The sequence below is a fragment of the Corvus moneduloides genome, chromosome 1, assembly GCF_009650955.1.
Source record: "Corvus moneduloides isolate bCorMon1 chromosome 1, bCorMon1.pri, whole genome shotgun sequence".
NCBI lineage: Eukaryota > Metazoa > Chordata > Aves > Passeriformes > Corvidae > Corvus > Corvus moneduloides.
This window is the reverse complement of record NC_045476.1, coordinates 436,873-464,410: the sequence shown is the minus strand read 5'-3', so window position 1 is coordinate 464,410 and position 27,538 is coordinate 436,873. Positions and strand designations below refer to the sequence as shown.

Sequence of the window (27,538 nt, the reverse complement as noted above, 5' to 3'; positions counted from 1 at the left end):
TCCTCTAGTGCCCCCCCAGCGCCCCCCGCAGGCCCCCAGTTCATCCCGGTGTCCCCAGTGCCTCCCAGTGTGCCCCCGACTCCCCTAGTTCCCCCAGTGCTCCCCGAGGGGAGTTATCGGTCATTGATCAATTATCGATTATTGGTCGTTTATTGGTATCGATCAGAAACTCCTCGATGCCGACACAGGCGGAGGGTGAGGGGGTGTCCGGGGGGCTCCTCAGCGCCGGGTGAAGTCCCCGCCTGCGGGACAGGAGGTTCAGGGTGTCACCCCCGGCGCACCCTGCGGTGCTCCCCCAGCCCCCTGCAGCCCCCCCAGATACCCAAGGGCCCCCGGGACCCCGTCCAGGCCTCCTAAGACCCCCGGAAACATCCCCCCTCCCACCCCGGGACCCCCCCGGACCCCCCCGGACCCCGGCAGGGCTCGCAGTGGCACTCGGCGATGCGGGGCAGCAGCGCGGGCCGGGGGCGGCCGCGGGGGCAGGGCAGGAGCAGGGGCCGCACGGGCCGGGCGGGGTCCAACCGGTAACTGCAGCACTCGCACAGCGACCGCACGTACGGCTCCTGGGGGGGACACCGGCGGGTCACAGGGACAGCGGGACACCCCCGGGCCCCCCCCGGCCCCCTGCACCCCGCCCCGAGCCCCCCGTACCTGGGCGCTGACGGCGGTGCGGGAGCGACACCCCCCCGCGCAGTAGGTGACACGGACGCCCCGCAGGACACACGCGCCCTTGGCGATGGTCCGGAGCGCCGTGAGGAGCCGGCACGGCCCGGGGGGCTCCTCTGCAGAGTGGGGGGGGGGGGGGCCCGGCGTGAGGGGGGGCGGCTGCCGGGACCGCCCCTCCCGAGGGTCCCCGGGTGCGGGATCTCACCTGGCCATTCGTCCCGGCACACGGGGCAGCAGCTCCCGGGCTCCCGCACCGGCTCCGCGCCCTGCGGGGACCCCCAGGCTCAGTCCCTGCCCGCGGGGACCCCCCCCGCGCCCCCCGAAGCGCCCCCGGAGCCCCCCACCTCCGGGCAGGTGAGTGCGGGGCAGGAGGTGGCACAGGTGACGCGTCCCTCGGAGCAGCGACAGGTCCCGCACTGCTCCCGCCACTCGCTGCCGGCCTGGGGGGGACAGGGACCCCCAGACATCGGTCAGGGGTCAGGGACCCCCAAACACTGGATCAGGGACCCCCACCCCGCGCTCCCCGCCCTGCTCACCGCTCGCAGCGCCCCGCGGTACCGGCACCCGCAGCCCCCCGCGCTCACGCACTGCCCGGAGCCGTTCCGGTACCGGCCGGGGGCGCAGGCGCAGCGCGGGGGGGTCGAGGGGATCCCGAGGGTCGCGGGAGTGTCGAGGGTCGTGGGGGTCTCGGGGATCCCGGGGGTGCTGGAGGTGTCCAGGGTTACGGGGGTCCCGGGGGTCGCCGGGGATCCGGAGGTCCCGAGGGTCACGGGGGTCCCCCCGCATGTCCCGGGGGGCTCCGCCAGGTCCTGGCAGCTGCGCTCGCAGGCGGGGCCGGGGTCCAGCCATACCTCGCCCGGGGGGCAGCCTGGGGCCGCCGGGAATTGCGCCGGGAATTGCACCGGGAATTGCGCCGGCACCGCCCTGACCCCCCGCCCTCCCTCCTTCCATTGCCCCGGCCCTCCATCCATCCCCCTCCATGCCTCCGTCCGTTCCTCCCTATCTCCATCCGCTTTCCATCCCTCCATCCCTCCGTCTCCCTTCTCCCGTTCTTCCATCCCTTCCACCCCTAACCCTTTCCGACCCTCGTTCGCTCTCCCCTCTTTTCCCCGTCTGCTGCTCCATCCCCGCTCCATCCCTCTGTCTCCCGTCCCTCCTCCCTCCCTCTCTGCTCCTCGGTGTCCCTCCCGCCTCTCACCGGGGCACGGCTGGGGGTTGCACGCCGCCGTCTCCTCCCCCGAGCTCTCCCCGCACCGCGACCCCGTCCCGAGCCCCTCCTGGCACTGCCGGTGCCGCGTACGGGTCCCGCCGCCGCAGCTGCGGGAGCAGCGGGACCAGGGGGACCAGGGGAACACGGGGAGCGACACGGGGGTCTCGGGAGAGAGGGGGAACAAGGGGGATAGAGAGGGCGAGGGGGACAGAGGGGACACGGGGTACGCGGGGGACAGGGTGGACAGAGAGGACCAGGAGGACGCGGGGATCGCGGGCGTCGCGGGCCCCGGGGAGGGACACGCCAGCACCGGGCAGGTCCAGGTCCCATTCTCGCAGGTGCTGCACCGGGGGTGACACGCGTGTCACTGTCACCGCCCGTGGGGCTCTGCTGTGCGGCACCGCCACCGTGTCCGTCCCACCAGCACTGTGCCCGTCCCACCCCGACCCCCCGCGCCCGTCCCACCGTTCCCGCGACCGTCCCACTGCCACCACCGTGGCTGTCCGTCCCCCTGCCCCGTGCCGTCCCGCCGTGTCCCCCACCCCCTGTCCGTCCCCGTGTGACGGTGCCCGCCCACCGCGTTCCCCATGTCCCCCCAGCCGTGCCCATCCCTCCGTGCCCCCCTCGGCGGTGTCACCCACCAGTTGTGACACCCGATCGGGGTCACGCCCCCCGGGGGCACCTCGCGGCTCCCGTTGCCCCCTCCGGGGGTCCCGCAGCGGCAGCGGCCCAGGGGGACACAGTGACCGTCCTGCAGCAGCTGCCCGGGGGGGCACCGGCACCCTGGGGGTACGGGGGCACGCGTGGGTGTTGGGGGGCCACAGGGGACACCCGTGGGTGACGGGGCGGCCGCCGGCCGTACCTGGCTCGCAGGGCCCCTGCAGGCACAGCACCTGGGCCCAGGTGTCGGCGCAGGTCCGGGGGCAGCGCCCGGCGCAGGGACTGCGGATCCGGCCCCCCCCGCCGCACCCGGGATCTGGGGGGGGCACGGGACCCCTCAGCACCCCGGGATGGGGGTCCCAAGGGTGCAGGGTGAGGGTGCCCAGGGTGGGAGTCCGGGGATTACCGGGGCAGGCGGTGGAGTTGCAGCTCTCGCTCTGGGTCCGGACCCCTCTGCACGCCCGCCCGGGGGTCTCGGGGTTCAGGGGGTGCCGGTGGCGCAGGCGGGACCCCCCCTCACAGGGGTCTCCGCAGGGTCCCCAGGATCCCCAGGGGCTCCAGTCACACGGCTCTGGGGGGGCACGGGGGGGCACCAGGGTCACCGGGACCCTCAGGACCCCCTGTGTGCCCATGAGCCTCAAGACCCCCCAGCAACCCTCAGAATTCTCCAGACCACCAGGACGCCCCAAGACTCCTCCTGAACCCCCAAATGCCTTGTGTGACCCTCCTGCCCTTCCCAGGACCCCCCAGCCCCCCCTCCGGCCCCCCATACCGGCCGCACACGGAGTGTCCCAGCACTGGGGTCCCTCGGGGGTGCAGGTGCTGTGGGGGGGACACACACGCGGTGGGTGGGGGGCCCTCAGACCCCCCTCCCGGCCCCCCCAGCCCCCCGAACTCACCACTGCCGGCACGGGCCGGGGCTCCAGCGCTCGCCCAGCCCTCGCTCGCCCCCTGCCCAGGGGCACAGAGGGGGGCACGGGCTCTCCTCGCACCCCCGAACCTGCTCCTGGGGGATCCCGCAGGGTCCCCCCGCGCCCTCGGGGGGGATGGGAGTCCTGGGAGGGCAGGGGGGACCCGGCTGGCACCACAGGTGTCCCCGCAGCCCTCCCAGGGTCGTGTCTCCCCGTGGATTTCGCTTTCCCCCCCAGTGCCAGGTGCGTCCCCAAGGTGACATGCCCCCCCCACAGGTGACGCGTGGCCTCCCCATGTCATGACCCCCCAGCAGATACCGGATTCCCTCCCGAATTCTCTGTCCCCAGTTACGTGTCCCCCCCATGGGTGCCATGTGTCCCCAAGGTGCCGTGTCCCTCCCGCAACCCCCGCGTCCCCTCCGTGTCGCACCCCAGTCTCGTGTGTCCCCCCCCTCACCTGTACCGCTCCTGCCGCCCCCCCCCGCAGGTGACACTGCAGGGTCCCCACTGGCTCCAGCGGCTCCAGGTGCAGGGGGGGGTGCCGGGGGGGGTCCCGGGGGTGGAGGTGGGGGGGGGACACCCCCCCGGGACGCAGCGCAGCCGCCCCCCCGCGCAGGTGCAGTTCTGGCAGCCCCGGGGGTGCCCGCCCCCCCCCGGCACCCAGAGGTGCCCCTCCGCGTCCAGGCACTCGCACAACGCGGGGGGGACGCAGCCCCCGTCCTGCTCCAGGGTCCCTGGGCGGGGGGACAGGGGTCAGGGGGTGCGGAGGGGCCGGGGGGTCACGGAGGGAACTCCGGTCCTGCTCCAGCGTCCCGCGGGAGACACGGGGGGTGACGGGGGCTCACCGGGAGGGCAGCGGCAGCCGGGCTCGCACGGGGTCCCCCCCTCGCAGGACACCCCCTCCTGCAGGTCCCGGCAGCTCCGCGGGCACCGGGTGGCACAGGGGGACAGGGTCTGCCCGGGGGGGCACCGCGGGCCTGGGGAGCACCGTCAGCACCCCGACATCCCCAGGGAACCCACCGAGCCCCCCCAGGGCACCCCCCAGCCTCCCGCAGGCCCCCCCTCCCACTGCCCTCCAGTGCCTGGACTGGAGACCCTCAGTGGCCCCGCCGGCCCCCGCCGATGCCCCGAGTCCCTCCCAGTGCCCCCAGTCCCTCCCAGTGCCCCCCCGTACCGCAGGGCCGGGGGTTGCAGACGCGCAGCTCGTGGCTCCCCCCGGGGCAGGGGCTGCCCCCGTTTTTGGGGAGGGGGCGGGAGCAGGAGCGGCTGCGCACGGAGCGGCCCCCCCCGCACGGGGCGTCACAGCGCGACCAGGGACCCCACGGGGACCACGCGCCGTTCACTGAGGGGGGACAGGGCGGTGACCCCGGAGCCCCCCGGATTCCCCCTGAGACCCCCAAGGCCCCCAGCTCCCGCCACCACCCAGCCAGCCCCCCCCGAGCCCCCCGTTCCCCCCGGCTCCCCACAGCCCCTCCCAGCCCCACAGTCCCCATTCAGCCCCCATCTCCACGGCCCCCCAGAGGTCCCCATGCCCCCCTGTCGCTGCAAACCCCTAATCCCACCATAGCCCCCCAACCCCCTCTGAACTCCCGCCAAGGCCCCAGCCCCACAGCCCTCAATTCCCCGGGCTGCTCCAGTATCCCCCAGTCCCCCCCAGTCCCTCCCATACCCTCCCAGCCCCCCCTAGGCCCCCGCTATCGCCCCCGGGCCCCCCCGGAGTCCCCCCGCACCCCGACACGCCGTCACCCCGCACGGCCGCCGCTGCTCGTGGCCCCCCTGGATTTGGGGGCACCAGGAGGCCCCGGGGCTGGGGGGGGTGAAGGCCCGGAGCCGCCGCTGCTGCCCCCCCCCGCAGGGCCGCGAGCAGGACCCCCAGGGCCCCCAGGGGCTCCATTGGCACGGGCAGGGGGGCGTCACGCAGGGGGGCGCTGCGGGGGGACCCCAGCCTCAGTGGGACCCCCACAACGCCCCGTAACCCTCCCACAGTGGGGCAGGGGCCCTCTGCATCCCCCCCATAGCTCCCCCCGCAATGGAGCGGGACCCCCAGAACCCCCCCAAACCTCTGTACCTTGGCAGTGGGGCAGGTTATAGGGACCCCAAAGCTCCCCCAGAGCCTCCAGGACCTCCTGGACCCCCAGCCCCCCATGGCAGTGGGGCAGGTTGCAGGGTCCCCCCCAGCCCCATAGCCCCCCATACCCTGGCAGTGGGGCAGGTTGCAGGGTCCCCCCCAGCCCCATAGCCCCCCATACCCTGGCAGTGGGGCAGGTTGCAGGGTCCCCCCCAGCCCCATAGCCCCCCATACCCTGGCAGTGGGGCAGGTTGCAGGGTCCCCCCCAGCCCCATAGCCCCCCATACCCTGGCAGTGGGGCAGGTTGCAGGGTCCCCCCCAGCCCCATAGCCCCCCATACCCTGGCAGTGGGGCAGGTTGCAGGGCCCCCCCAGCCCCATAGCCCCCCATACCCTGGCAGTGGGGCAGGTTGCAGGGTCCCCCCCAGCCCAATAGCCCCATACCCTGGCAGTGGGGCAGGTTGAAGGGCCCCCAGCCCCATAGCCCCCCATACCCTGGCAGTGGGGCAGGTTGCAGGGTCCCCCCCAGCCCAATAGCCCCATACCCTGGCAGTGGGGCAGGTTGAAGGGCCCCCAGCCCCATAGCCCCCCATACCCTGGCAGTGGGGCAGGTTGCAGGGCCGGTGCTGGACGCTGCCCCCCGCCCCGCAGCTCCCCCCGCCGCAGCCCCGGCGGCGGCTCCGGCTCGCGGGGCTCTCGGGGCGGGTGCAGGTGTGGCTGCAGGGCCCCCACGGCCCCCAGGGCCCCCACGGGACCACCGGGACCGCCGGGGAACCCCCAGCCTCCTCCTCGTCCCCTGCGGGAAGGGTAGGTCAGTGGGGCGGGCCGGGGGGAGACCCCCGGGGTGGGCGGCACAGAGGGTGGGGGACCCTCACCTGGGGCTGTGGGGCTGAGATCCGATGTGGGGCCGGGCTCAGCTGTGGGGGGAGAGACAACCGGTGACACTCCCGGCCCCCCGGGACCCCCATCTGTAGGGCAGGGGGCTGTGGGGCCGTGACCCACCGGCGCAGGGGGGGCTCGGGCAGATCGGGGTCTCCGTGGGGGTCCCGTTGCAGGGGGGGCTCCCGGGGGAGCCCGCGGGGGGGGCGCAGCGCAGGCGGCCCCACAGGCACGTGCTGGGGGGGCAAAGGGAGAATCAGTGGGGGGTGGGAGAGGGCAGCAGGCCACGGGTGGGGAAGGGTCGTGGGGAAGGACCGCGGGGTGGTGGGGGAGGCCCCCGGGGGTGTCCCCTTCTCACCAGAGGGCGCAGCCCACGCGCAGGGTCCCGCCCGGCGGCAGCTCCAGGATCGGGGGATCCCCAGGGGGGGTCCCCGAGGGCTCCGGGCCGGGGGTGGTTCCCGGAGGGGTTTCGGGGGTGGTCCCAGGCGTGCCCCCCCTCAGCAGCGCGGCCGGCACCGAGCAGGGGCACTGCTGGGGCTGAGCCGGGGGTGGGGGGCGCCCGGGGGGCGCCCACAGACCCAGGGACCCCAAACCACCCCAGGGACCCCAACCCACAGAGCCAGGGAGCCCCCATGGGCCCCCTACTATTCCGGTGGGCACCCACCATTCTGAGGGGCACCCGTGGGGCACCCACTACCCCATAGCAGCACCTTTGGGAACCCCCACTGACCCAGGGGCCACTCACAGACCAGGGGAACCCCCACCCCCGTGATTCCCCCCACAACCGGGGACCCCCGACCCAGGGCCCACCCCGCCAGGGGGGAACCCATGGAGCCCCCATGGGAACCCATGGAGCCCCGGGAACCCCCACCCCGGGACCCCCAATCACTCTGGGGGGCACCCGTGGATTTGTGGACCCCGCCCTCAACCCCAAGATCCCCCCTCCCATAATTCCCACCCCAGAATTTGGGGGGCAGCTCCCATGGGAGGGTCACCCGGGGGGTCTCACCTGCAGGCAGGTGCGGCGGTGCAGGAAGGTCCCGGGGGGGCAGTGACAGCCCTCCTGGCACCCCCCCGCACACCCCACGGCCCCCCCAAGGTGGGCGCAGCTCCGGGGGCACCCAGAGCCCCCCCCGCATTCGCGGAAGGTCCGTCCGGGGGGGCACCCGGCCTCTGCCTCCCCGCCCCGAAAAAACGGTCAGTACCTGGGGGGCAGCCGGCCTCCGCCCCCCCACAAAACACCCCAAAACACCCAGAGGCACCCGGCCTCTGCCCCCCAACAGCTCCCGGCTCAGGGCCCCATGGAGGGGGTGGGGCGGGGATGAGGGGCTGCGCTGTGGGGGCTCTTTGGGGGTCTGTGGGACAGGGCAGGTCTGTGGTCGGGGTCCCTGTCTCGGGGGTCCCTGTCGCGTGGTCTGTGTCAGGTCCCTGGGCCGGGGTCTCTGTACTGGAGTCCCTGGGTGAGGGTCTCTGGGTCAGATCTCCGGGTAGGGGTCCCTGTGTCGGGGTGCCCGTGCCGCACTCACCGCGACACACGTGGCTGTGGCAGCTCTGGCTCTGCAGTGCCGGCCCCGAGCACGGGGGGGTCCCGCAGCCCCGGCGGCGCCAGCGCTCGCCCCCCCCGCACGGGGCACTGCAGCCGCCCCAGGGCCCCCACGGCGACCACCGGCCACGGGCGGGGACCGGCGGCTCGGGGGACCGGGCGGACTCTGAGCTCCACGGCGACACCGGCACCCCCGGGGGCTCCGGGGATTCTGTGCTCCACGGCGACCACCGGCCATACGCGGGGTCCGGGGACTCCGGGGGCTCTGGGGACTCTGGGGACTCCGAGGGCTCTGGGACCCACAGCGGCTCCAGGGACCCCGGGACCCAAGGCGACTCAGTGCCCCACGTCGGCTCCAGGACCCACGGCGACCCTGGGGACTCTGGGGACTCTGTGCTCCACGGCGACTGCGGTGCCTCGGTGGCCCCAGGTGGCCCCGTGCTCCCGGGCTCTGGGGACAGACGGACACGAGGCGCTCGAGGGGCCGCGGTGGCACTCGGGGGTCCCAGCCCCGGGGTCCCCGTGGGCCGGGGGGCTCGGGGGCTCCTGGCACGTACCGGGTCCGCAGAGCTCGGGACAGCCCCGAACCTCTCGGGGGGTCCCGGTGCAGGGGGCACCGCCGGCCGCGGCCGCGGGGTTGGTGGGAGACCTGTGGGGAGCGAGAAGTGGGGCAGGACCCCCCGTTATGGGGCAGGACCCCAGTATGTGCCAGACCCCCCTATGGGGCAGGACCTCGCCGTTGTGGGTCAGATCCCCCCGCTGTGGGGCAGCCCCCCACACCTGAAGCGCTGCCGGGTCCCGGTGCCGCAGTCACAGCCGGTCCAGGGGGTCCAGCGCGACCACCCGCAAGATTCAGGGGGCCCCCGAGTCCCGGGGATCCCCAACACCCCCGCGGGGACCCCACAGGCCCTGGAGGGATATGGAAGGTTACCCCAAATCCTAGGGAGCCCCCAGGGGGCCCCAATATTCAGGGGCCCCAATTTCTGGGGACCCCCAACACCGGGGTTTGGGGTACAGGGGTGTCTGGGTTATGAGGGGAGTTGGGGTACAGTGGGGTTTTGGGGTACCCGGGCTCCACGCAGCCGCTCCCCTGCAGGACCAGCCCGGGCCGGCAGCGGCAGCCTGGGGGATGAGGGGGGTTCAGGGCGGCTTCAGCCCCCTGTACCCCCCCCGCGCTCCCTGAATCCTCCCCACCCCCCAGACTGCTCCGTGCCCCCCTCAAGTTCCCAAGCCCTCCCGACGTTCCCTCCCAGTCCTCCAAGAGTCCCAGCCCCCCCCCCAAATCCCCCCAAATCCCCCTGTGCCCCCGCTAGCCCTCCCCAAATCGCCCCCCACCGAGACCCTCCCAAGACCCCCCGTGCCCCCCAAACTCTCCCCCACCCCCTCCCGCGCCCCCCCCACCTTCCTCGCAGCCCCCCGGGCACGAGCTGTTCCCATTCAGGTCCGCACAGGTGGGGGGACAGGGGGGAAGCCCCAAATCCTCGCACCCCCCCGGGGGTACCAGCAGCATCTGGGGGGGACAGGCTGGCGGAGACACGGGGAGGTCAGCGGGGGGCAAGGGGGGCACTCGGGGGAGGTTTAGGGGGCTGGGGGAAATTTGGGGTGGCTGGGGGGCAGTAGGGGGTTCAGGGATGGGGGAGGCAATTGGAGCAGTCAGGGATGGAGGAGTCGGGGGGACTTGGGGGATTTTAGGGAGCACATTGGGTTTGGGGGTTCGGGGGTTCAGGGGGGATTTAGGGAGGAGCAGTGGGAGCGCTGAGGGATGGAGGGGAACAAACTTGGAGGGGTCTCCCCAGCCCCCCGTGCCCCCCGTACCTGGGAAGTCCCCGCAAGGCCGCAGGTTGCAGGGCCGGCTCTGCAGAGCCCCTCCCTCGCACGGTTGCCCCCCGTTTTTTGGGGGGGGGTCGCTGCAGCGGCGGCGGCGGGTCCGCTGCCCCCCCCCGCACGGGGCGTCGCAGGGGCTCCAGGACCCCCAGGGCGCCCACCCGCCCGCGACTGGGGGGGGCACGGGGGCGGTCAGGGGGGTCAGCACACCCACAGTGCCCCAGGGCCACCCCCTGCACCCCCTAACCCCAAGTGGGCACCGACCCCCCCGCACTTGGGGACCCCAAACCCCTGAGACCCCCCTACCCTGAGGATCCCACCCAGCCTGGGGGGTCCCACCTACTGTGGAGGTCCCAGACTTTGGGGGTCCCGCCCGTCTTGGGGGTCCCACCCCGGCAATGGGGATCGGTCCCACCCCACGGAGACCCCGGGCCCCTGGGGGGGTCCCCTCCCATGTCGGGGGTCCCAGCCCGTCCTGAAGGTTCCAACCATAACGGGGGTCTCTCCCTCCTACTGGGGATAACCCCCGCAGCCCGTCCGGGGGTCCCGGGGGTTTGGGGTACCTGGGCAGGCTCGCAGGAAGCAGACGCGAGTGTCGATGCTGGGGGGGTGGGCGCAGCCCCCCTCGGACAGGGTCCCCCCCCGGCGCCGCAGAGCGACCCCCACCCCGCAGGAGCGGCTGCAGGACCCCCACCCTCCCCAGGGCGGGGGGGCGCAGCCTGGGGGACACGGAGGGGACAGGGTGACCCCCGTGTGTTGGGGGCCCACCCCTGCAACCCCCAACCTCTGTGTCCCCCGAGTTTGGACCCCCCGAGCTCCCCCGGCCACGACCCGGGCGCTGCCCGCCTCAAGAATCCCCCGGCCCTGGGGGGCTGTTTCAGGGGCCCGACGCCCCTTCCACCGGGACTCCCCAGTCCCGGAGGGGCCGTTTTGGGGGGGCCTTTCCTCCCCACCTCCCGGGGTTCCCTCACCTGGGGGGGTCGCGGCGGGGACCCCCGTGGGAGCCAGCGAGGGCAATGTACGGAGTTGGGGGGGCTCGTGGGGCGTCGCGGAGCCTCCGGGGGGTCTCGGGGTGTCCTCGGGCGGGGTCGCGGTTCTGAGGGTGCCCCCGGCCGCGCTGGGGGGCTCCGGGGGGGTCTCGGCGCTTTTGGGCCACTCGGACGGCGGGGGGCGGGGCGGCCCCTCGGACCCAGCAGTGGGGCTGGAGGGGGCAGAGCGGGGGAGGGGGGTCAGCGGGGGACCCCTCCAGTGCCCCCGGCTTTGGGGACCCCCAAATCCCGGTGCTCCACCTTGCCCCTCTCGTACCCGGGGCTGCCGGGGGGCTCGGCCGGCGCGGGGGGGGACAGCGCCGTCATCATCGCGGGCGGGGTGGCCGTGGCGTTGTCGCCTGCAGCGGGGACGGACAGGGCGGGGGTGGTCGCAGCGCCGAGGGAACGGGAGTCACCTCCACCTCCCCCGGGACCCCTCGGGACTCCCCACTCACCCGCGGGGCCGCAGGTGCAGCAGGACACGCCGTCACCTTCCCGCAGCACCTGGCCCTGGGGACACCGGCAGCGTCACCGTCACCGTCACCTGCGGCTCGTGCCGCCCCCCCGCGCCCCCCACTCACCTGGGGACAGCCGGTGTCGCGGAGGGGACAGTAGGGGACACAGCGGACCCCCCCACCCGGCAGGCACTGACACACCTGGCAGGGGCCCCCGCGCCAGCGCTCGCCGGGGACGCGCCATCGGCCCCGCTCCTGGCACCGCCGGCACGGCGCCGTGTGGCACCTGCGGGAGGGGCAGTCACACACCTGAGGGACCCCCCAGCCCCTCGCCACCCCCGGGCCCCGCTGACCGTCGCGCCTTGCGGTAGATGCCGCGGCAGTGCCGGCCCCCGCCGCGCCGGGCCGGGTTCGACGGGCTGCGGAAGGACCACTGCACACCGGGGGTGCCGCAGGTGCCCGCGCACGCTCCCCACGGCGACCACGAGGACCACCCGCAGTCCACTGTGGGGACACCGGGTCACCTGGGGCCCGCCGGCACCGGGGCCGGGACACCCGGGCACCGCGGGAGCCCTGGGCACCACCCTGGGGACAGCCGGGGCCCCGCCGGCATCACCGCGGTGACACGCGGGTACCGGGGGTCCCGCTGGCACCGGCGGTGCCCCCGGCGCATCGCCCCGCGCCGGGACCCACCTGAGCAGCCGGGGTGGGGGCGGCAGTGTCGCAGGTGCCCCTCGAGGCAGGTGCAGAGGCGACAACCGAGCGGCACCGGGGCGCCCGGGGGGTACCTGCGCCCCCCGGCCAGGCACGGGCACTCCCGGGGCCGCACGCACCCCGCGGCCCCTGCGCCGGGCTCGGGGGCGTCCAGTAGCTGCCCCGCCGGGCACCAGCACCCTGAGGGGGGGGGCGGCGGGTCAGGAGGGGCCCCTCACCCTGGGGTGCCCCCCCAGCTCCCCCCGGGGTCCCCCTCACCTGGGCGGCAGGGCGGGGGCCGCGGGCAGGTGACGGCGGCCGCCAGGTCGGCGCAGGAGGCGGGGCAGGGGGCGCAGGGGAGGGGGCGCAGCCCCCTCGCGCACTCCGAGGCGTTGGGGCACCCCCCCGGGGCACAGGGGGCTGGGGGCAGGGGTCAGACACGGAGACCACCTACCCCATCAGCCCCCCCTCCCCCAGAACCCCCCCGCTCTGTGGTGCCCCTCCATCCCACCAGGACCCAGCCATGAGCCCACCTGTCCCACCAGGACCCCCCGTCCCACAAAGCCCCCGAACCCTGAGAGACCCCGAACCCACAGAGCGCCCCCCACTCTATGCAGCTCATCTGTCCCACGGACGCCACCGGGACCCCCCACCCCATTGGGCCCCCTGCCCCCAGAGCCCTGCTCCGAGCCCCCTCCCCACGGACTTCCCTCATCCCATTGGACCCCACACTCCCGCCGAGTCCCCGCCTTCCCCCCCGCACCCACCCATCTCCAGGGCTCCGGGGCTTCCCCCGGGCAGCTCCTCGCAGGTGCGGCCGCCGTTCTGGGGGGGCTGGCACCCCCTCCTGCGCAGCCGGACCCCCCCGCAGCCCCCCGGGCAGTCGGACCAGGGCCCCCACGGGCCCCACGCGCCGTCCACTGCGGGGGGGGGGGGGGGGTGTGCGAGTTAAGGGGGGCCTCAGAACCCCCAAACCCCTCGGACTGTGGGATCCCTGAACCCCCCCGGCCAGCCTGAACCCCCAAATCCCTCAGGTACCCCACGAGACCCCCAACTCCCCCGACCTCCCCAAGCCCAGGGGTCCCCCCAGGCACCCCGTCACTTGCCTAGGCAGACATGGCGATATCAGGATTGCTCCTGCCCCCGCTGCCCCCGGGACCCCAACACCCCCCGGCCCCCCCAAACCCTCTGGGGTCCCCCGCCCCCCCCCCGCAAGCCCCGGGGTCCCCCCGCGCTCACCCGGGCAGGCCCGGTGGAAGCAGGGCCTCTCCTGCTCGCGCGGCCCCCGGCAGCCTCGCAGCAGCCCGGGGTGGCTCTGGTGACATCCCCGCACGCGGCGCTGCCCCCCGGGCCCGCAGGGGCGGCTGCAGGACCCCCAGGGCCCCCAGGGCCCCCAGAGGCCGCACCCCCGCTCGTCCCCACCCGAGCCGCAGTCCCGCAGCCCGTCACACACCTGCGGGGACACCGCGGCTGTCGGGGACAACGAGGGGGAGGGGGTGGTGGGGGGGCAGCGGGGGGACATCGGGGAAGTCGGGGACACCGGGGTGACACCGGGAGGGAGCTGGGGGACACTAAAGTGGCTCTGAAAGGGGATCATGGGACGCCGGGACACTGGGGTGACACCGGTAGGACACCGGGAGGGGGTGAGGGGAGTCAGGGAAACCGGGAGTGGAGGGCGAGGGGGCATCGGGAGGGGCCAGGGGATACCGGGGGTGACAGCAGGAGGGATGGGGGACACTGCGAGGACTCCATGACGGCACCGGGATGGGGTGGGGGCCGGGACCCCGCGGCGCCCCGAGCGGGTGGGGGTCCCCGCGTGGCCCCTCGTTACCTGCTGGAAGGTGACACAGTCCCCGTCCCCGCAGTCGAACTCTGCACAGGGACCCCCCGGGCTGCTCCCGGGGCCGGGGGGCTCTGGGGGGGCAGGAGGGCTCTGAGCGATCCCCAGGGGACAGAAGGGATCCAGGGGTGTCCCCCGGGGTCTCTAAGGGGTCCTCGGGGTACGCGGGTGTGTGGGGGGGAGCATTCGTGGCCAAGCCCCCCTCCGGTGGGGTCCCCTCACTGCTGAGTTCCCCGTCCCCTCCCCAAGGGACCCCGGAGATCCCTCCCCTCACCTCCCGGGGTCCCCAGGAGGCGACACGGGGGGACTCCCGGACCTCCCCCACTTCAGATGTCCCCAGAGACGGATCCCGAGGGTCTCACCGCAGAGCTGGGGGCTCTCATCGGCGCTGTCGCGACAGTGAGGGACACCATCGCAGAGGTGGCGGGGGGGGACGCAGGCGGGGGCGCAGGGGGCGTGTCCGGGCTCGCAGGGGGGGTGGCAGGGCAGGTGGCCGGGGGCGCACGGGGGGTCGCAGCCCCCCTCGTCGCTGCCATCGGGACAGTCGCTGTCGCCATCGCAGCGCCACCCCCGCGGGACGCACCCGCCACTGTCGCAGCGCAGGGACCGGGGCGGACAGGGCGCTGGGGGGGGTGTCGGGGTTAGGGGGGCACCGCCGCTGGGGCCACCCACCCACGGAGCCCCCCAGCTCCCCCGCCGGCACCGGGGCACAGCGCAGCCCCGGAGCTGCGGCACCGCCCGCCCCACGGAGCCCGCCCAGCACAGACCCCCCCAGTCATGGGGCTCGCCAGTCCATGATCCCACTGTCCCCTGGGACTCACCCGACCCCTTGGAGCCGCCCCATCCTCAGAGCCCGCCCACCCCGTGGAGCCCACCCAGCCCACGGGGGGACTCACCTGTGCCCCGGAGCCCACCTGGTCCATAGTCCCCATCACCCGGGGTTCCCGGCCATACCCAGGTGTCACCGACCCCCCCTCACCTGCCGAGGCGTTGGCAGTGCCGGGGACAGTGTCGGTGACGGGGACAGTGTCGGTGACGGGGACAGTGTCGGCGATAGTGTCAGTGTCACTGACAGTGTTGGTGACAGTGCCCATGGCGGTGCCGCTGGCGATGGCGCTGGTGACCGCGATGACAGCGTCGGCGACAATGCCAGTGACAGCGGTGACAGTGGCGGTGACAGCGGTGACAGTTTCAGCGGTGACAGTTTCGGCGGTGACAGTTTCGGCGGTGGCAGCGGTGACAGTGGCGGTGACAGCGGTGACAGGGGACAGCGGCGCGGGGGGCAGCGCCACCGCGCACCCCGCCGGACTCTCGTCCCAGCCGTCGCGACAGTCGCGAGCGCCGTCGCACACGGCGACCTCCGCCACGCAGGAGCCGTCGGGGCAGGGGACAGTCCCGGGGGCGCAGGTGGCCCGCGCTGGGGACACGGGGACAGCGGTGACACCACCGCCGTGGGGGAATGGTGTCCAAAGGGGGGGGGGGGGGGGGGTCCCACGTGTGGGGGTCCTGGGGTCAGGGGTCCCTAAAAGGGGGTGGTCCCAGGGGTGGAGGTGGTCCCAGAGGGGGTCCTGGGAGGGGAGGTCAGGGGTCCCCAAAGGGGGCGATCCCTGGTAGGGCGTCCCCGGGTTGGGGGGGTCCCTGCATCGGGAGGCTCTCGGAGTGGATGGGGGTCGTCCCCAGGTGAGGGTTCTCGGCGGGGTGGTCCCAGGGCAGAGGAGTCCTGGGCTGGTCCCCAGGTCGGGGTTCCCAGGTGGGGTTCCCAGGGCGGAGGGTCTCGGGGGGGTCGCTTGCGGGATGGTCCCAGGGCAGAGGGTTCGGGGGTCCCAGGGGGGGTTCCCAGAGCAGGTGTCCCCCCCGCGCCCCTCACCGGGGCAATTGGCCTCGTCGGCGCCGTCGGCGCAGTGGCGGCGGCCGTCGCAGAGCGCGGCAGGGGGCTGGCAGCCCCCCCCGGGACACGGCAGGTGCCCCTCGGGGCAGGAGCAGCCGCTCTCGTCGCTCCCGTCCCCGCAGTCGTCGCGGCCGTCGCAGCGATGGGGGTACGGGATGCACCTGCCCCCCCCGCACCGGAACTGCCCCGGCCCGCACCGGGGGGCGCAGCCTGCGGGGACGGGACCCCCAAGTGGGCACGGACATTCCGATGTGGGGCACGGGCACCCCACGGAGCACGGACAGTTCTCTGCTTCTCGGGGACTCCCAGGCAACCCCCACCCCCGGGAGCTCCAGATGCCGCTGTGGGGCACAGACCCCCAGCGTTGGGGGCTCAGGAACCCCCACTGTGGGGCACAGACCCCCAGCGTTGGGGGGCTCAGGAACCCCCACTGTGGGGCACAGACCCCCAGCGTTGGGGGGCTCAGAAACCTCCACTGTGGGGCACAGACCCCAAATGCTGCGGGGCTCTCTAGCTCCCCAGGACCCCAAAATTCTCCGCAGTTTCCCCCCCACCATCCCCAGGACCCCCCCGAGCCCCCCGTGCTCACTCACCCGCCTCATCCGAGTCGTCCCCGGGGGGACAATCGAGCCGCCCGTCGCAGACCCGGGCGGGGGGGAGGCAGCGACCCCCGGCACAGGCGAACTCGGGGGGGGAGCAGGGGCGGGGGGGACACCCCGCCTCGTCCCAGCCGTCGGGGCAGTGGGTGACACCGTCGCATCGGGCCCCCCAGGGCAGGCAGCGCCCGCCGGGGCAGCGGGGCTGGTGGGGGGCGCAGGGGGGGTCGCACAGCTCGTCCGAGCCGTCCCCGCAGTCGTCCTCGTTGTCGCAGAGCCACGCGCCCGGCACGCAGAGACCCCCGCCTCGGCACCGGAACTCCCACGGGGCGCAGCCGGGGGCGGCGGGACACGGGGACGGGGTCGGGGGGCACTGCCAGCGCCCCTCGAGGCACGTGCTGGGAGGCGGGAGACAGGCGAGACTCACACGGGGCCGGGGGCCCCGCATCCCGGTGTCCCCATGCCCCGGCGTGCCGGTATCCCACTGTCCCACTGCCGGGGTCCTGGTGTCCCAGGCTCCTGCGGTCCGGGTGTTCTGGTGCCCCCAGTGTCCCAGTACTCCCATATCCCAGTGTCTCCGTGTCCTGAGGTCCCAGTACCCCAATATCCCATTTTCCCAGTGTCTCTGTGTCCCCATGTCCTGGTCTCCCAGTGTCCCACTATCGCGGTGTCCCAGTGTCCCGGAACACCAGTATCCCCACATCCCGGTGTCCCAGGACCCCAGCATGGAGTATCCCGGGATCCCAGCACATCCCAGTGCCTCACCAGTTGCTGCAGCCCTGGGTCACAGTGGCCCCGGCCGGGAAGGCGAAGCCGTCCCAGAAGCAGGGACAGGCGGGGGGTTCCACGCACAGCCCGTCTGCAGGGGGGCACAGGGGTGGCACCGTGAGCCCCCAGCCCCTCCCCAGTCCCCCCGGCCACCCCAGTCCCCCACCCAGCTCCCTCCCCAGCCACCTCCCACCCCCCCAAACCTCTTCTGGCCCCCAGAGCCCCTTCCCAGCCCTCCCCGCGCTGTGCCCCCCCCCTCACCGTGCAGGACCCGCCCGGGGGGGCAGAAACAGCCCTCGAGACACCCCAGGGCCCCGCAGAGCTCGGGGGGGTCCCGGCCGAGGTCGCGGCAGGTGGGGGGGCAGGGGGGGCCGCAGGGGCTGTACTCCTGCCCCCCCTCGCACTGCAGGGCTGCAGAGATCGGGGGGGGTTAGGGGCGGCTGGAACCCCCCCACCCCGCAGCCTGGGACCCCCTAAATACCACTGGGGGCTCTTGTCCTCCCCTCAGTCCCACAGCCCCAGGGGGGGCATAGGCCGGACCCCTCCTCCCCCTCCATAACCCCAAGGGGGGGTTCCTGCATCCCCCTCACCCCACAGACTGGGACCCCCCTGCCCCACAGCCCCGGCCCCCAACGCCGGCACATCCCACCGGGGGCTCCCCCCGGGCCCTCCCGTGCTCTCCTGAGCCCCCCCAGACTCACGGCACAACCCCCGGCTCCGCCAGCACAGGACCAGGAGGGGACCCCTCGTGCCCCACAGCCCCTTGGATGACCCAGGTCCCCCCGCCCCCTGTGCCCCCCTGGACCCTCGGGATCACCCAGACTCACGGCACAGCCCCTGGCGGGATGAGAGCCCCGCACCCCCCAGTCCCTCGGAACCCCCCGGTCGCTGCCGGTACCCCCGGGCCCCCCGGACTCACGGCACAGCCCCTGGCTCCGCCAGCGCAGGGGTCTCCCCCGCCGGCCGCACTCCTCGGCGTAGGCGGCGAGGGCCGTGCACAGGCACTCGCAGTCCCCGCCGCTGTCACACCTGCGGCACTCGCCGTGGGACACGGCCCGGGACCCACCCTGGGGCCTGGGGAGCCCCCGAGCCCCCCAAACTCACCCGCAGGCGTCGAACAGGCACCACTCGTAGAAGCGCTGGGGGGGCACCAGGTCGTGGCAGGGGGTGAAGAGCTGATGCCGCAGGACCCCGCAGCGACCCCGCGCCCAGGCCGAGCGCTGGGGGCTGTCCTGGGGGGACACTCCATCAGCTCCCGTGTGTCCCCAGCCGGGCCCCCACTGCCTCCCGTGTCCCCCCGTGCAACCCCCATGTTCTTTGGTATCCCCCTGTGTCCCCCTGCCAGCTCTCCACGTCCCCCTGTGTCTCCCCATGTCCCCCTGAGTCCCCCTCCGGTTCCCGCGTACCCCTGTCAGTCCCCCACGTCTCCCCGCGTCAGCCCCGTCCCCCCATGTCCACCCAGGTCCCCCAGGTCCCCTTGTCCCCGTACATCGCAGGGGTGTGGGCGGTGGCCATCGGCCTCGGGGCAGAGGGGGCTGAGGCGCCAGGAGTCCCCGAAGATCTCGGGCGTCGCTTCGAGGGCCCCGTCCTGGCTCCCGAAATCGTTCTCGGCGTCGCCGTCGAAGTTCCCGCAGAGCCCGGCCAGGCGCCCGCGCAGCCGCGGGGACACGCGCACGTACACGCGGGTCCCTGCGGGAGCCGCGGGTGGCAGGGGAGCCACCCACGGCACCCGGGACCGCCCACGGGACCGAGGGCACCGCCCACGGGCCCCATGTGGCACCAGGGACCCCGCATGGTGATCCCTCCGTGGCGGCACCGTGGACCCCCCCACAGTGATACCGCCATGGCACCACCAGCACCAGGGATCCCCCCATAGCCCCCCAGTAGTCGGGACCCCCACCCGTACCTCCCCCAGGGTCTCACCTCCGTCCCACAGCACGGCCACCCCCAGGAAGCCCCCGGACGCCCCCGCGTACCCCTGGGGTCTCACCTCCGTCCCACAGCACGGGCACCCCCAGGAAGCACCCGGACCCCCCCGCGTACCCCCGGGGTCTCACCTCCGTCCCACAGCACGGCCACCCCCAGGCGCGTGAGGAGCAGCAGGAAGAGCCCCGCACGCTGCAGCGCCAGCCCCGACCCCCCGAACACCTTGGGGGGTCGCACGGCCACCCCGTTCACTGTCACCTCCCGCCCTGCCGGCGCGGCACCGAGGGTCACCCCCACGTGTCGCTCGTGGCCCCCCACATCCCCCCGTGTCCCCTCGTGTTTCCCCCACACACCCCACCCTGCCGCGACGGGGCTGGGATGTCACTGTGGGTCACCCTGCCACTTCCCCGTCTCCCTCCACGTCCCCCCATGGCCCTCCACGACCCCCCGTGTCCCCTCGTGTCCCCACCCCCTGCAGCCCCCACCCTACCGCGACCGAGCCAGGATGTCACTGTGGGTGACGCCCACATGTCCCCGTGTCCTCTCCGTGTCCCCCTCGTCCCCTCAGCCCGCAGCATGTGCACCGTTGTGTACTCCGTGTTCCCATGTCTCCCATGTCCCCCTCACCCCGCAGCATGTGCACCACGGTGTTCCCCATGGCCACCACCACGGACTTGGTGCAGGTGACGCCGGTGGCACCGCACGGGACGTTCTCGGCGGTGACAGCGAAGAGCCCGGTGGCCTCGCGCGCCAGCAGGTACTCGCAGTCCCCCGCGAAGGTGAAGGCGCGGCCATCGAAGGTGACGTAGTGGGGGTCCCCCGTGGCCACGCAGGTCCCCGCGCACTCCTCGCGCCCGCAGTGCCACCGCTGTCGCTGGCACACGCTGCGGGGACAGGCTCGGTGCCACCGCGGGGGCTGACAGGGGGTTGAGGGTGTCCCCGAGGGTCCGGCAAGGGTCTGGGGGTTGGCAGGGGTCCAGGGGGGTCTGGGGGTGTCCGGGGGTCCCACCAGGTGTTGCAGTCGCGGGCGATGGTGGCGTTGGGTGGGTACAGCTGCCCGCCGTGGTGACAGGGACACTCGTCCGGTGACACGCAGCGCCCGCCCTGCGACCAGACCGCGGTGAGGGGGGGTCGGGGATGTCCCGCATCCCCACCCCCCCGGGGGTGTCACTCACCAGGAAGAGGGTCCCGGCGGGACACACGCAGCCGTCGGCGGGGCCGCCGCAGGTGCCGGAGGGCTCGGCGGGGTCGCAGCGGCGCAGGCAGGACCCCGGTGCGTGCAGCAGCCCCGGGGGACAGCGCGGGGCGGGGGGACACGGGGCGGGGGCGCAGCGCCACGACCCCCCTGCGCACACACTGCGGGGGGCGGGGAGGGACCCCGTCCTTCTGAGTCCCCACGGCAGGGTCACCCCGCCCCCAGCTCCTGAATCCAAATTCCACCGAGCCTCCCACCGGGGCCCCCACCCCCATCTCCAGCACCCTCCAACCCCCCGAGCCCCCCTCATCGGGGTCTCCCAAGCCCCAGCCCCCCACATTCTGCTGAGACCCCCATGTCGCGGTCCTCATGTCCCCATCCCCACCTCTCATCCCCCCAAATCTTGCCGAGCCCCCCACAACAGGGTCCCCGCACCCCTAACCTCATCTCCCAGCACCCAAATCCCACCGACCCCCCTGCACCCCCATCCCCCAGGAACCCACATCCCACTGAGCCCCCCTAACCGAGGTCCACCCCCGCTCCCCCAGGGGTGCCGGGGCCCTGGCGTTGTCCCCACGGTGGGACACGGGACAAAAGCCCCTCCGTCCCGCGGGGCATCACACCGGGCTGGAGGGGGTTTCATCATGTGTCACCATCACCGCCACATTCTGCTTGTGTGACCCCTGGCCTGTGGGTGACCCCCTGCTCCCCAAACCTCCCTGCTCCCCCCAAATCTCCCCGGGACCCACCAGGCCTGGCAGCCGCGGTGGATGCGGGCACCAGGGGGGTACAGGCGGGCGCCGCGGGGACACGGGCAGGCGGCAGGGGGGACACACTGGCCCCCCTGGGCCAGCAGCAGCCCCGGGGGGCAGCGACAGCCGGGGACACAGAGGGTGTCCGGAGGGGGACAGTCACTGGCTCCAGGGGGCTCCGAGCAGGAACGGCCGCAGGGACCCCCACAGTCCCGGTACTGCTGCCCTCCGGGACACGGCTCGTCTGGGGGGACATGGGGGAGTCACCAGGAGGACAGATGTGTTACCTCATCCCCTCCCCATCCCATCCCATCCCATCCCCATGCCATGCCATGCCATGCCATCCCATCCCATCCCATCCCATCCCCATGCCATCCCATCTTCATCCCATCCTCATCCTTATCTCCATGCCATCTCCACCCCCATGCCATCCCCATCCCAATCCCAGTCCCGCCCCCATCCCACCGCAGAGGCTCCGGTTCCTCCACTCCAGCTCCGTTCCCTCCCGGGCGCATTCCCGGCCGTAGGCGCCCAGCGCCGGGCACAGGCACCGCTCCTGCTCCTGCTCCCGGCAGGAACACACGTCCCACCGGCACAGCTCCAGGAACGGCTCCGGATCCACCACGCGGTGACACGGCTGTGCCGGAGGGGACATTGTCACAGCGATGTCACCTGTCCCCGCTCGCCCCCGCGCCGAGCCCCTCACCTGGAACGCCGGCCCCATGAGCACGGCGCAGGCGGCCTCGGCGCGCTCCCGGCTGCCGGGGAAGCCGTCGCAGGGATCGGGAATGCCGGGGCCCAGCGCCGGGCAGGCTCCGGCCGCCCGGAAGGCGTTGGCGAAGGCGGCGACTCCCGGCTCCACGTCCCCCTCCGGCGTCGTGAACTCGTCGCGCTGGTCCCCATTGAAGGTCCCGCAGAGTCCCCGCACCTGCCCGGAGCAGGGCAGAGCCCAGCAGAGCCTCATCCCACCAGATTCCCAACCCGCTGGAGTGTCCCGGGGATCCCGGGGTCCCACTCACCGTGCCGGCCATGGCAGGCTGGAGGGTGACGAAGGTGTCGGGGGTCCCCAGGCCCCAGAGCAGGTGGGCATCGGGCAACTGCAGGTGCAGGAAGGCCGAGGACGCGCGGCGGATGCTCAGTCCGGCACCGGAGAAGGGCAGCGTCACCTCCCGCCCGGCCACTGTCACCTCCCCTGAGGGGCACAGCAGTGGCACCATGGGGTGGCCACCGGCATGGGACCCATCGCCGTGGGAACATCAGGGACAGGCACTGGAACGGCTCCCACTGCCACGGGGACTTGGGAACAGGCACTGGGATGTCACCCACCACCGTGAGGACACGGGAGGTGGGCACAGGGACATTGGGGACAGGCACTGGAACGGCTGCCACAACATCACCAGGGTGCAGGGATGATCCCAGTCCCGGCCCCGGTCCTGGTCTCAGTCCCAGTCCTATCCAGGGGTGTCACCTGTGCCGTGGAGCCGGGCCGTGGTGCGGCTGGTGGTGACAGTGAGGGTGCGGGGACAGCCGAGGGGCCGGTGGCTGTTACAGGGCTCGTGCTCGGCCGTGATCAGCAGCCGCCCTGCCACGAAGTCCTGGGGGGCAGAGACACGGTCACACCCCCCGGGCAGAGCCCTGCCACCACGGCCACCAAGGCCACCAGCCCATCACCCCCACAGCCACCACCACGGCCACTGCAGCCACCTCCCCGTCACCCACACAACACCACGGCCACTACCAGAGCACCGCCCCATCACCACTGCGGCCATCCCCGCGATGTCGCCCGTGTCCCCTCACCTCCACCAGGGTGTGGGCGCAGGTGGCCGGGAGGGAGAAGCGGCGGCGGTCGAAGGTGACGAAGTGACGCCCCCCCAGCACCGCGCACTCGGCCGGGCACCGCTGCTGGTCACAGTGCCAGCGCCCGTCCTCGCACGTGCTGGGGACACCGGGGACACCAGGGACACCAGTCACTGGGGGGGGGGGGGGGGCGCCGGGGGACACTGGGGCGAAGGGGGGGACACTGCAGGGGACCCCGGGGTAGTGGGGGGGACACGGCAGGGGACTCCAGGCTTGGGGGGGACACCTGTAGGTGACTCTGGGATAGCGGGGAACGTGTCACAGGGGAACCTGGGATGAAAGGGAATATGCTACAGGGACCCCGTGGTGGGAGGGACATCACGGAGGACACCAGGATCGGGGGGGGGGACACGCCAAAGGGGACCCTGGGGCTGCCCATCAGCGGGTTGTCCCCCAGTGGGTGCCAGCCCGGTGTCACCGCTGTCACCACGGTGCCACCCACCAGCGGTTGCAGCGCTGGCGGGTGCTCTGGCCGGGCTCGTAGCGCTGTCCCCGGTGGTGGCAGGGGCAGGCGGCGGGGAGGACGCAGCTCGGCCCGTCCTGGGCCAGCCCCGGGCCGCACTCGCAGCCGCCGTGGCAGTGGCGGTGGCAGGTGCCCTGCTCGGCGCTGCCCGCGGTGACACAGGTGACCGGGCACAGGGACACGCAGTCGGAGAAGCGCTGCCCCGCGTCGCAGCGGCGCTCTGGGGGGAGGTGACACCGCGGTGGCACCGGCGGCACCGCGGGGAGGGGGCGGGGAGGGGACCCCCCCCCAATTCCTACCGCAGAAGCCGGGATGGCGCCAGGGGACGTCGAGCTGGCGGCGGGAGCACTCCCGGGCGTAGGCGGCGAAGGTGTCGCAGGCGGCGGGAGGAGGGGGGCCGGGGGGTGACAGGGGGCCGGGGGGTGACAGGGGGCCGGGGGATGGCAGGGGACCGGGGGGTGACACGGGGTCCCCGTCCCCGCACAGCAGTGCCAGACACGCCGCGTAGAACCCGCTGGGGTCCACCTGGGGGCGGGAGGGCGGCGGTGAGCACTCTCCAAGACCTCCCCGAACAACCCAGGACCCCCCAGGACTCCCCAGGACCTCCCTCCGGATGGCCAAGAACCCCCTGGAATCTCCCAGACCTTCCAGGACACCCCGAAATCCCCTGGACTCCCTGGGAACTTACAGATCCCCACAGGAAGTTCCAAGACTCCCCAGGACTCTCCGGGATCCCATGGGACCCTCCCGAAGCCCCCGGGAGCCCCCAGGACACCCCGGAACAACTCTGGGACCCCCCGGAGCTCCCAGGAGCCTCCCGGTACTTCCCAGGACAGCCCTGGGAGCACATGGATCCCCCAGGACCCCGGGACATTCCAGAACCCTTCAGGACCCCCCCAGCACCCCCCGGACCTCCCTAGGACCCTCCGGGACCCCCTGGTGCCGCTGACCTCGCCGTGGCACTGCCGGAAGGGCTGGGCCAGCAGCCGCCCGCACGTGGCCACCGCCGGTGCCACCTCACCTGGGCCACACCTGGTGCCAGCCTCCGGCATGTCCCTGCATGGGGGCTGAGCCGGGGGTCCCTCAGCGCGGGGAAGACCCCCGGGGACCCCCAAAGGGGCACGGGAGGGTCACCCTGGTCCTTTAGGTACCTCTGTGCCAGCCAGTGGCACCTTCCAGGCGTTGCCAAAGGCAGCGGCGAAGGCAGCGATGTCCCCGTCAGGGCGCAAGAAGTCGTCTGGGGGGACAGGGAGGGCGGGGACATGTGGGGCGTCCCCCCGGCCCCCCAGGTGGGGTGGGGGTGGCGCTGGGCATGTGGAACTCACCTGCGGGGTCGTTGGTGTAGGTGCCACAGAGCCCCCAGGTGCCACCGCGCAGCTCAGGCTCTGCTGTCACTGTCACTGCCAGGTGCCTGTCCCAGGCCACCCGCACACCCAGGCTGCTGGCCACAGCCACCCAGTCACCTGGCCAGGTGACACCGAGCCCTGCGCGAGGGGATGGGGCGGGATGGGGACAGGGATTCCGGTGGCAGCTGAGCGATCACCATGTCCTGGTGCTTCCTGGTGTTACTGGGGACTCATCCCCACCCTGCCCCAGCTTGGTGGCCTTGGGGACCTCACCTTTGTGCAGGTAGGGGCGTCCCTCCGGCACTGCTGCCCCGTTCACCGACACGTTCCGTCCCTCGGCCACCACCGTGTCCGTCCCGAAGGTCATGTGCAGCAGCTGTGGCAGTGGGGTGGCACTGGGACACTCAGGTGTGCCAGGGACAGCGGGGATGGGGATGGGACACTCATGCATGTCACAGTCACCAGGGATGTGCCCATGGGTGTGCCATCCCAGACCCCATCCCAGCTCCCATCCTGACTTCCAAAGCCCACTCCAGCTCCTGGCATGCATCCCAACTCCCAGTTCCCACCCCAGTAACCATCCCAGCTCCCAATTCCCACTCCATTTCCCACCCCATCATCCATCATAGCTCCCAGCCCCCATTCCACCTCTAGGAACAGGACCAGTGACCCATCCTGTTCCCCCCTCAGTGTCCAGGACTGATGGTGACACCCCAGGTGCTGTCACCCATCCCTGTTCCCATTGTCCATCTCAGCCCCACCCCACCCCAGTGGTGACTTTGAGTGACCCCCCTGTGCCCTCCCGCCCGTCTCCGGTACCCGGGGCTGTCCGAGGCCGATGGTGACATCCCAAGTGCCGTCGGTGGCCGTGGCCAGGCTGTACCGGCAGCTCCCGGCAAAGCCAAAGTGCCGCCCGTCGAAGGTGCGGAAGCGCGTCCCGGCCCAGGCCTGGCACGTGGCCGGGGGGCTGCGGTGGCGCGGGGTCCCCCCGTCCCCTCCCAGGGGCAGGCGGGTGCAGGGCAGGCAGGGCCCCCCGGCGTCCCCGGTGTCCCCGCGGCGCCAGCTGTGTCCCCAGGGGTGCTGGCAGCACTCGGCGCGGCTCATGGCGCTGCCGTTGTGGCTGCTGGTGTCGTCCTGGCACTGCCACGCGCTGAAACAGCGGCCCAGGGAGCCGGGGCCTGTGGGACGGGGACAGTGGGTGACACCAAGAGGCACAGCCGGATGGCACACACCCCAGCATACACCCCAGCACCCAGTCTGGCTGCCGGCACCTGTCCTGGCACTCAATGGGAATGGCACAGTGAGGATATCCCACTGCGGATGGCATGGTGGGATTGGCACGCATCTCAGCTCCCATCCCAAATCCCAATTCCCATCCCAGCTCCCAGTGCCCATCCCAGATCCCATCCCAGATCCCATTCCTACTCCCAGCACCCATCCCAGCTCCCTTCCTGGCACCTGTCACTGCTCCCAGCACACATCCCAGCTCCCGGTGGGAATGACACTGTGGGAATGACGCCCATTCCAGCTCCCGGTGGGAATGGCACAGCGGGGACGTCCCCGGGTGCCACCCCCGTGTCCCCCCTCACCCTCAGTGCAGCGGGCACCGCTCCAGCCGGGACAGCAGTGGCGCTCCGTGCGGTTCCGGACCACCGGCTGCATCTCCGGGGGCCTGTGGGGACACCCCAGTGTCACCCAGCGTCACCCAGCGTCACCCTGTGCCACATCCCCCTGGCCTCACCGGTAGATGTAACAGAGGGCGGGGTTGGTGCTGGTGTCCCCGGGGGAATTCCCGTGTTCCCGGCGCGTGCGGTCCCGGTCCAGCCGCCACCCGGCCAGGCTGTACTGGTACAAACTGGGACACGGCACCGCGGCCTCGCGCCGCGGCGTCACCTCCTCCTGCTCTGTCACCAGCACTGTCCGCTCGCACCAGCGCCTGCAGGCACCCATGGGATCCGCCCGGGATCCATAGGGATCCATCCAGGATCCATCAGCACCCGGCACACATCGGCATCCAGCACAATCCCAGACCCATCCCAGACCCATTCCAGCTCCCATCCAGCACCTACCTCATCCATCCCCACTCTGGGCATGCACCCCAGCTCCCAGCCTTCATGCAAGCGCCCATCCCAGGATCCATCCTGGTTCCTGGCACCCATCCCAGCATCTATCCCTATTCCTACTGCCCATTCCCAGCTCCCAAACCCCATTCCCAGTTCCAATCTCTGATCTCCATTTCGCACCCCCAGTTCCCAGTTCTCTTTCCCAACTCCCACACCCATTCCCAGTTCCCGTTTCCCCCCCATTCCCAGTTCTCATTCCCAGTTCCCACCCGCCATTCCCACCCCCCATTCCCAATTCCCATTGCCAGTTCCCAGTTCCCGTCCTTCAGTTCCCACCCCCCATTCCCGGTTCCCGTTCCCAGTTCCTCACCCTGTGGCTGCCCCCACTGCTGTCACCCACAGCACCGTGATGGCCACGACCCCCCCAGCGACCCCCGGCCACGTCACTCCGGCCATGTCGGATCCTGGTTTTCCTGGAAAAGTGGGCTCCAGGTGACCCCATTGTCACAATTCCCAGGGTGTCCTTGTGGCCAGGGGGTCCCACAGGAACACCCCCAATGCCACCCACCCCGATGCCACTCACCAGCCCCAGCTCTGGCACTGCCAAGCGGCTCCGGGATTTATGGAAAGTCCCCGAAAGTGCTGCCAGCTGTGGGAACACGGATTGGACCCAGCTGGCGGCTGGGGGGGGACATGGTGACATCAGGGTGACAGCTCCCCGTTTCCTGGGAGAAGGTAATGGCATGGGACATCCGGGATCCGGCACGGGGCATGGGGACACGGATGTGGCAGGACAGCGGGTCCTGGTCACGCTCAATGTCCCGTGTCCCCATGTCCCTGTCACGAGTCCCCTTGTGTCCCATCTGTGTCCCCCTGTATCCCCCCGATGTGTCCCCTCACGTCTCCTG

General features: G+C 72.9%; 1 protein-coding gene across 1 annotated transcript; it reads right to left on the bottom strand.

Moving 5' to 3' along the window:
• Positions 1–139: 139 nt before the first annotated feature.
• Positions 140–26,547, bottom strand: LOC116439720 (SCO-spondin-like). The gene is made up of 67 exons (XM_032099659.1): positions 26,309–26,547; positions 26,157–26,239; positions 25,387–25,745; positions 24,841–24,943; positions 24,547–24,705; positions 24,373–24,458; positions 24,172–24,288; positions 23,521–23,746; positions 23,201–23,441; positions 22,699–22,837; positions 22,370–22,496; positions 21,921–22,093; positions 21,608–21,829; positions 21,367–21,538; positions 20,899–21,145; positions 20,130–20,310; positions 19,964–20,058; positions 19,582–19,838; positions 19,086–19,220; positions 18,518–18,717; positions 18,133–18,260; positions 17,948–18,057; positions 17,290–17,439; positions 17,026–17,119; positions 16,258–16,658; positions 15,644–15,874; positions 14,756–15,193; positions 14,139–14,399; positions 13,768–13,850; positions 13,176–13,389; positions 12,704–12,856; positions 12,216–12,356; positions 11,937–12,137; positions 11,597–11,747; positions 11,370–11,529; positions 11,244–11,298; positions 11,066–11,147; positions 10,732–10,961; positions 10,324–10,479; positions 9,752–9,931; positions 9,338–9,460; positions 9,004–9,058; positions 8,717–8,845; positions 8,494–8,585; positions 7,920–8,387; positions 7,389–7,566; positions 7,265–7,283; positions 6,752–7,086; positions 6,517–6,629; positions 6,390–6,431; positions 6,110–6,310; positions 5,178–5,375; positions 4,622–4,789; positions 4,293–4,424; positions 3,905–4,181; positions 3,436–3,591; positions 3,309–3,358; positions 2,943–3,107; positions 2,739–2,852; positions 2,518–2,659; positions 1,865–2,217; positions 1,203–1,534; positions 1,011–1,106; positions 872–932; positions 652–782; positions 413–563; positions 140–242 (listed from the first exon to the last, which is right to left on the bottom strand). Exons 1-67 carry the CDS (start codon positions 26,545–26,547, stop codon positions 220–222), a joined length of 11,484 nt encoding a protein of 3,827 aa, XP_031955550.1. The 3' UTR covers positions 140–219.
• Positions 26,548–27,538: the final 991 nt, after the last annotated feature.

Coding starts and splice junctions, on each gene's coding strand:
- LOC116439720 (XM_032099659.1), bottom strand. CDS start 26,547: ATGGATCCCTATGGATCCCGGGCGGATCCCATGGGTGCCTGCAGGCGC. Junction 21,146..21,366: donor GAGGAACCGGAGCCTCTGCG/GTGGGATGGGGG, acceptor ATGTCCCCCCAG/ACGAGCCGTGTCCCGGAGGG. Junction 3,359..3,435: donor CCCGGCCCGTGCCGGCAGTG/GTGAGTTCGGGG, acceptor TCCCCCCCACAG/CACCTGCACCCCCGAGGGAC.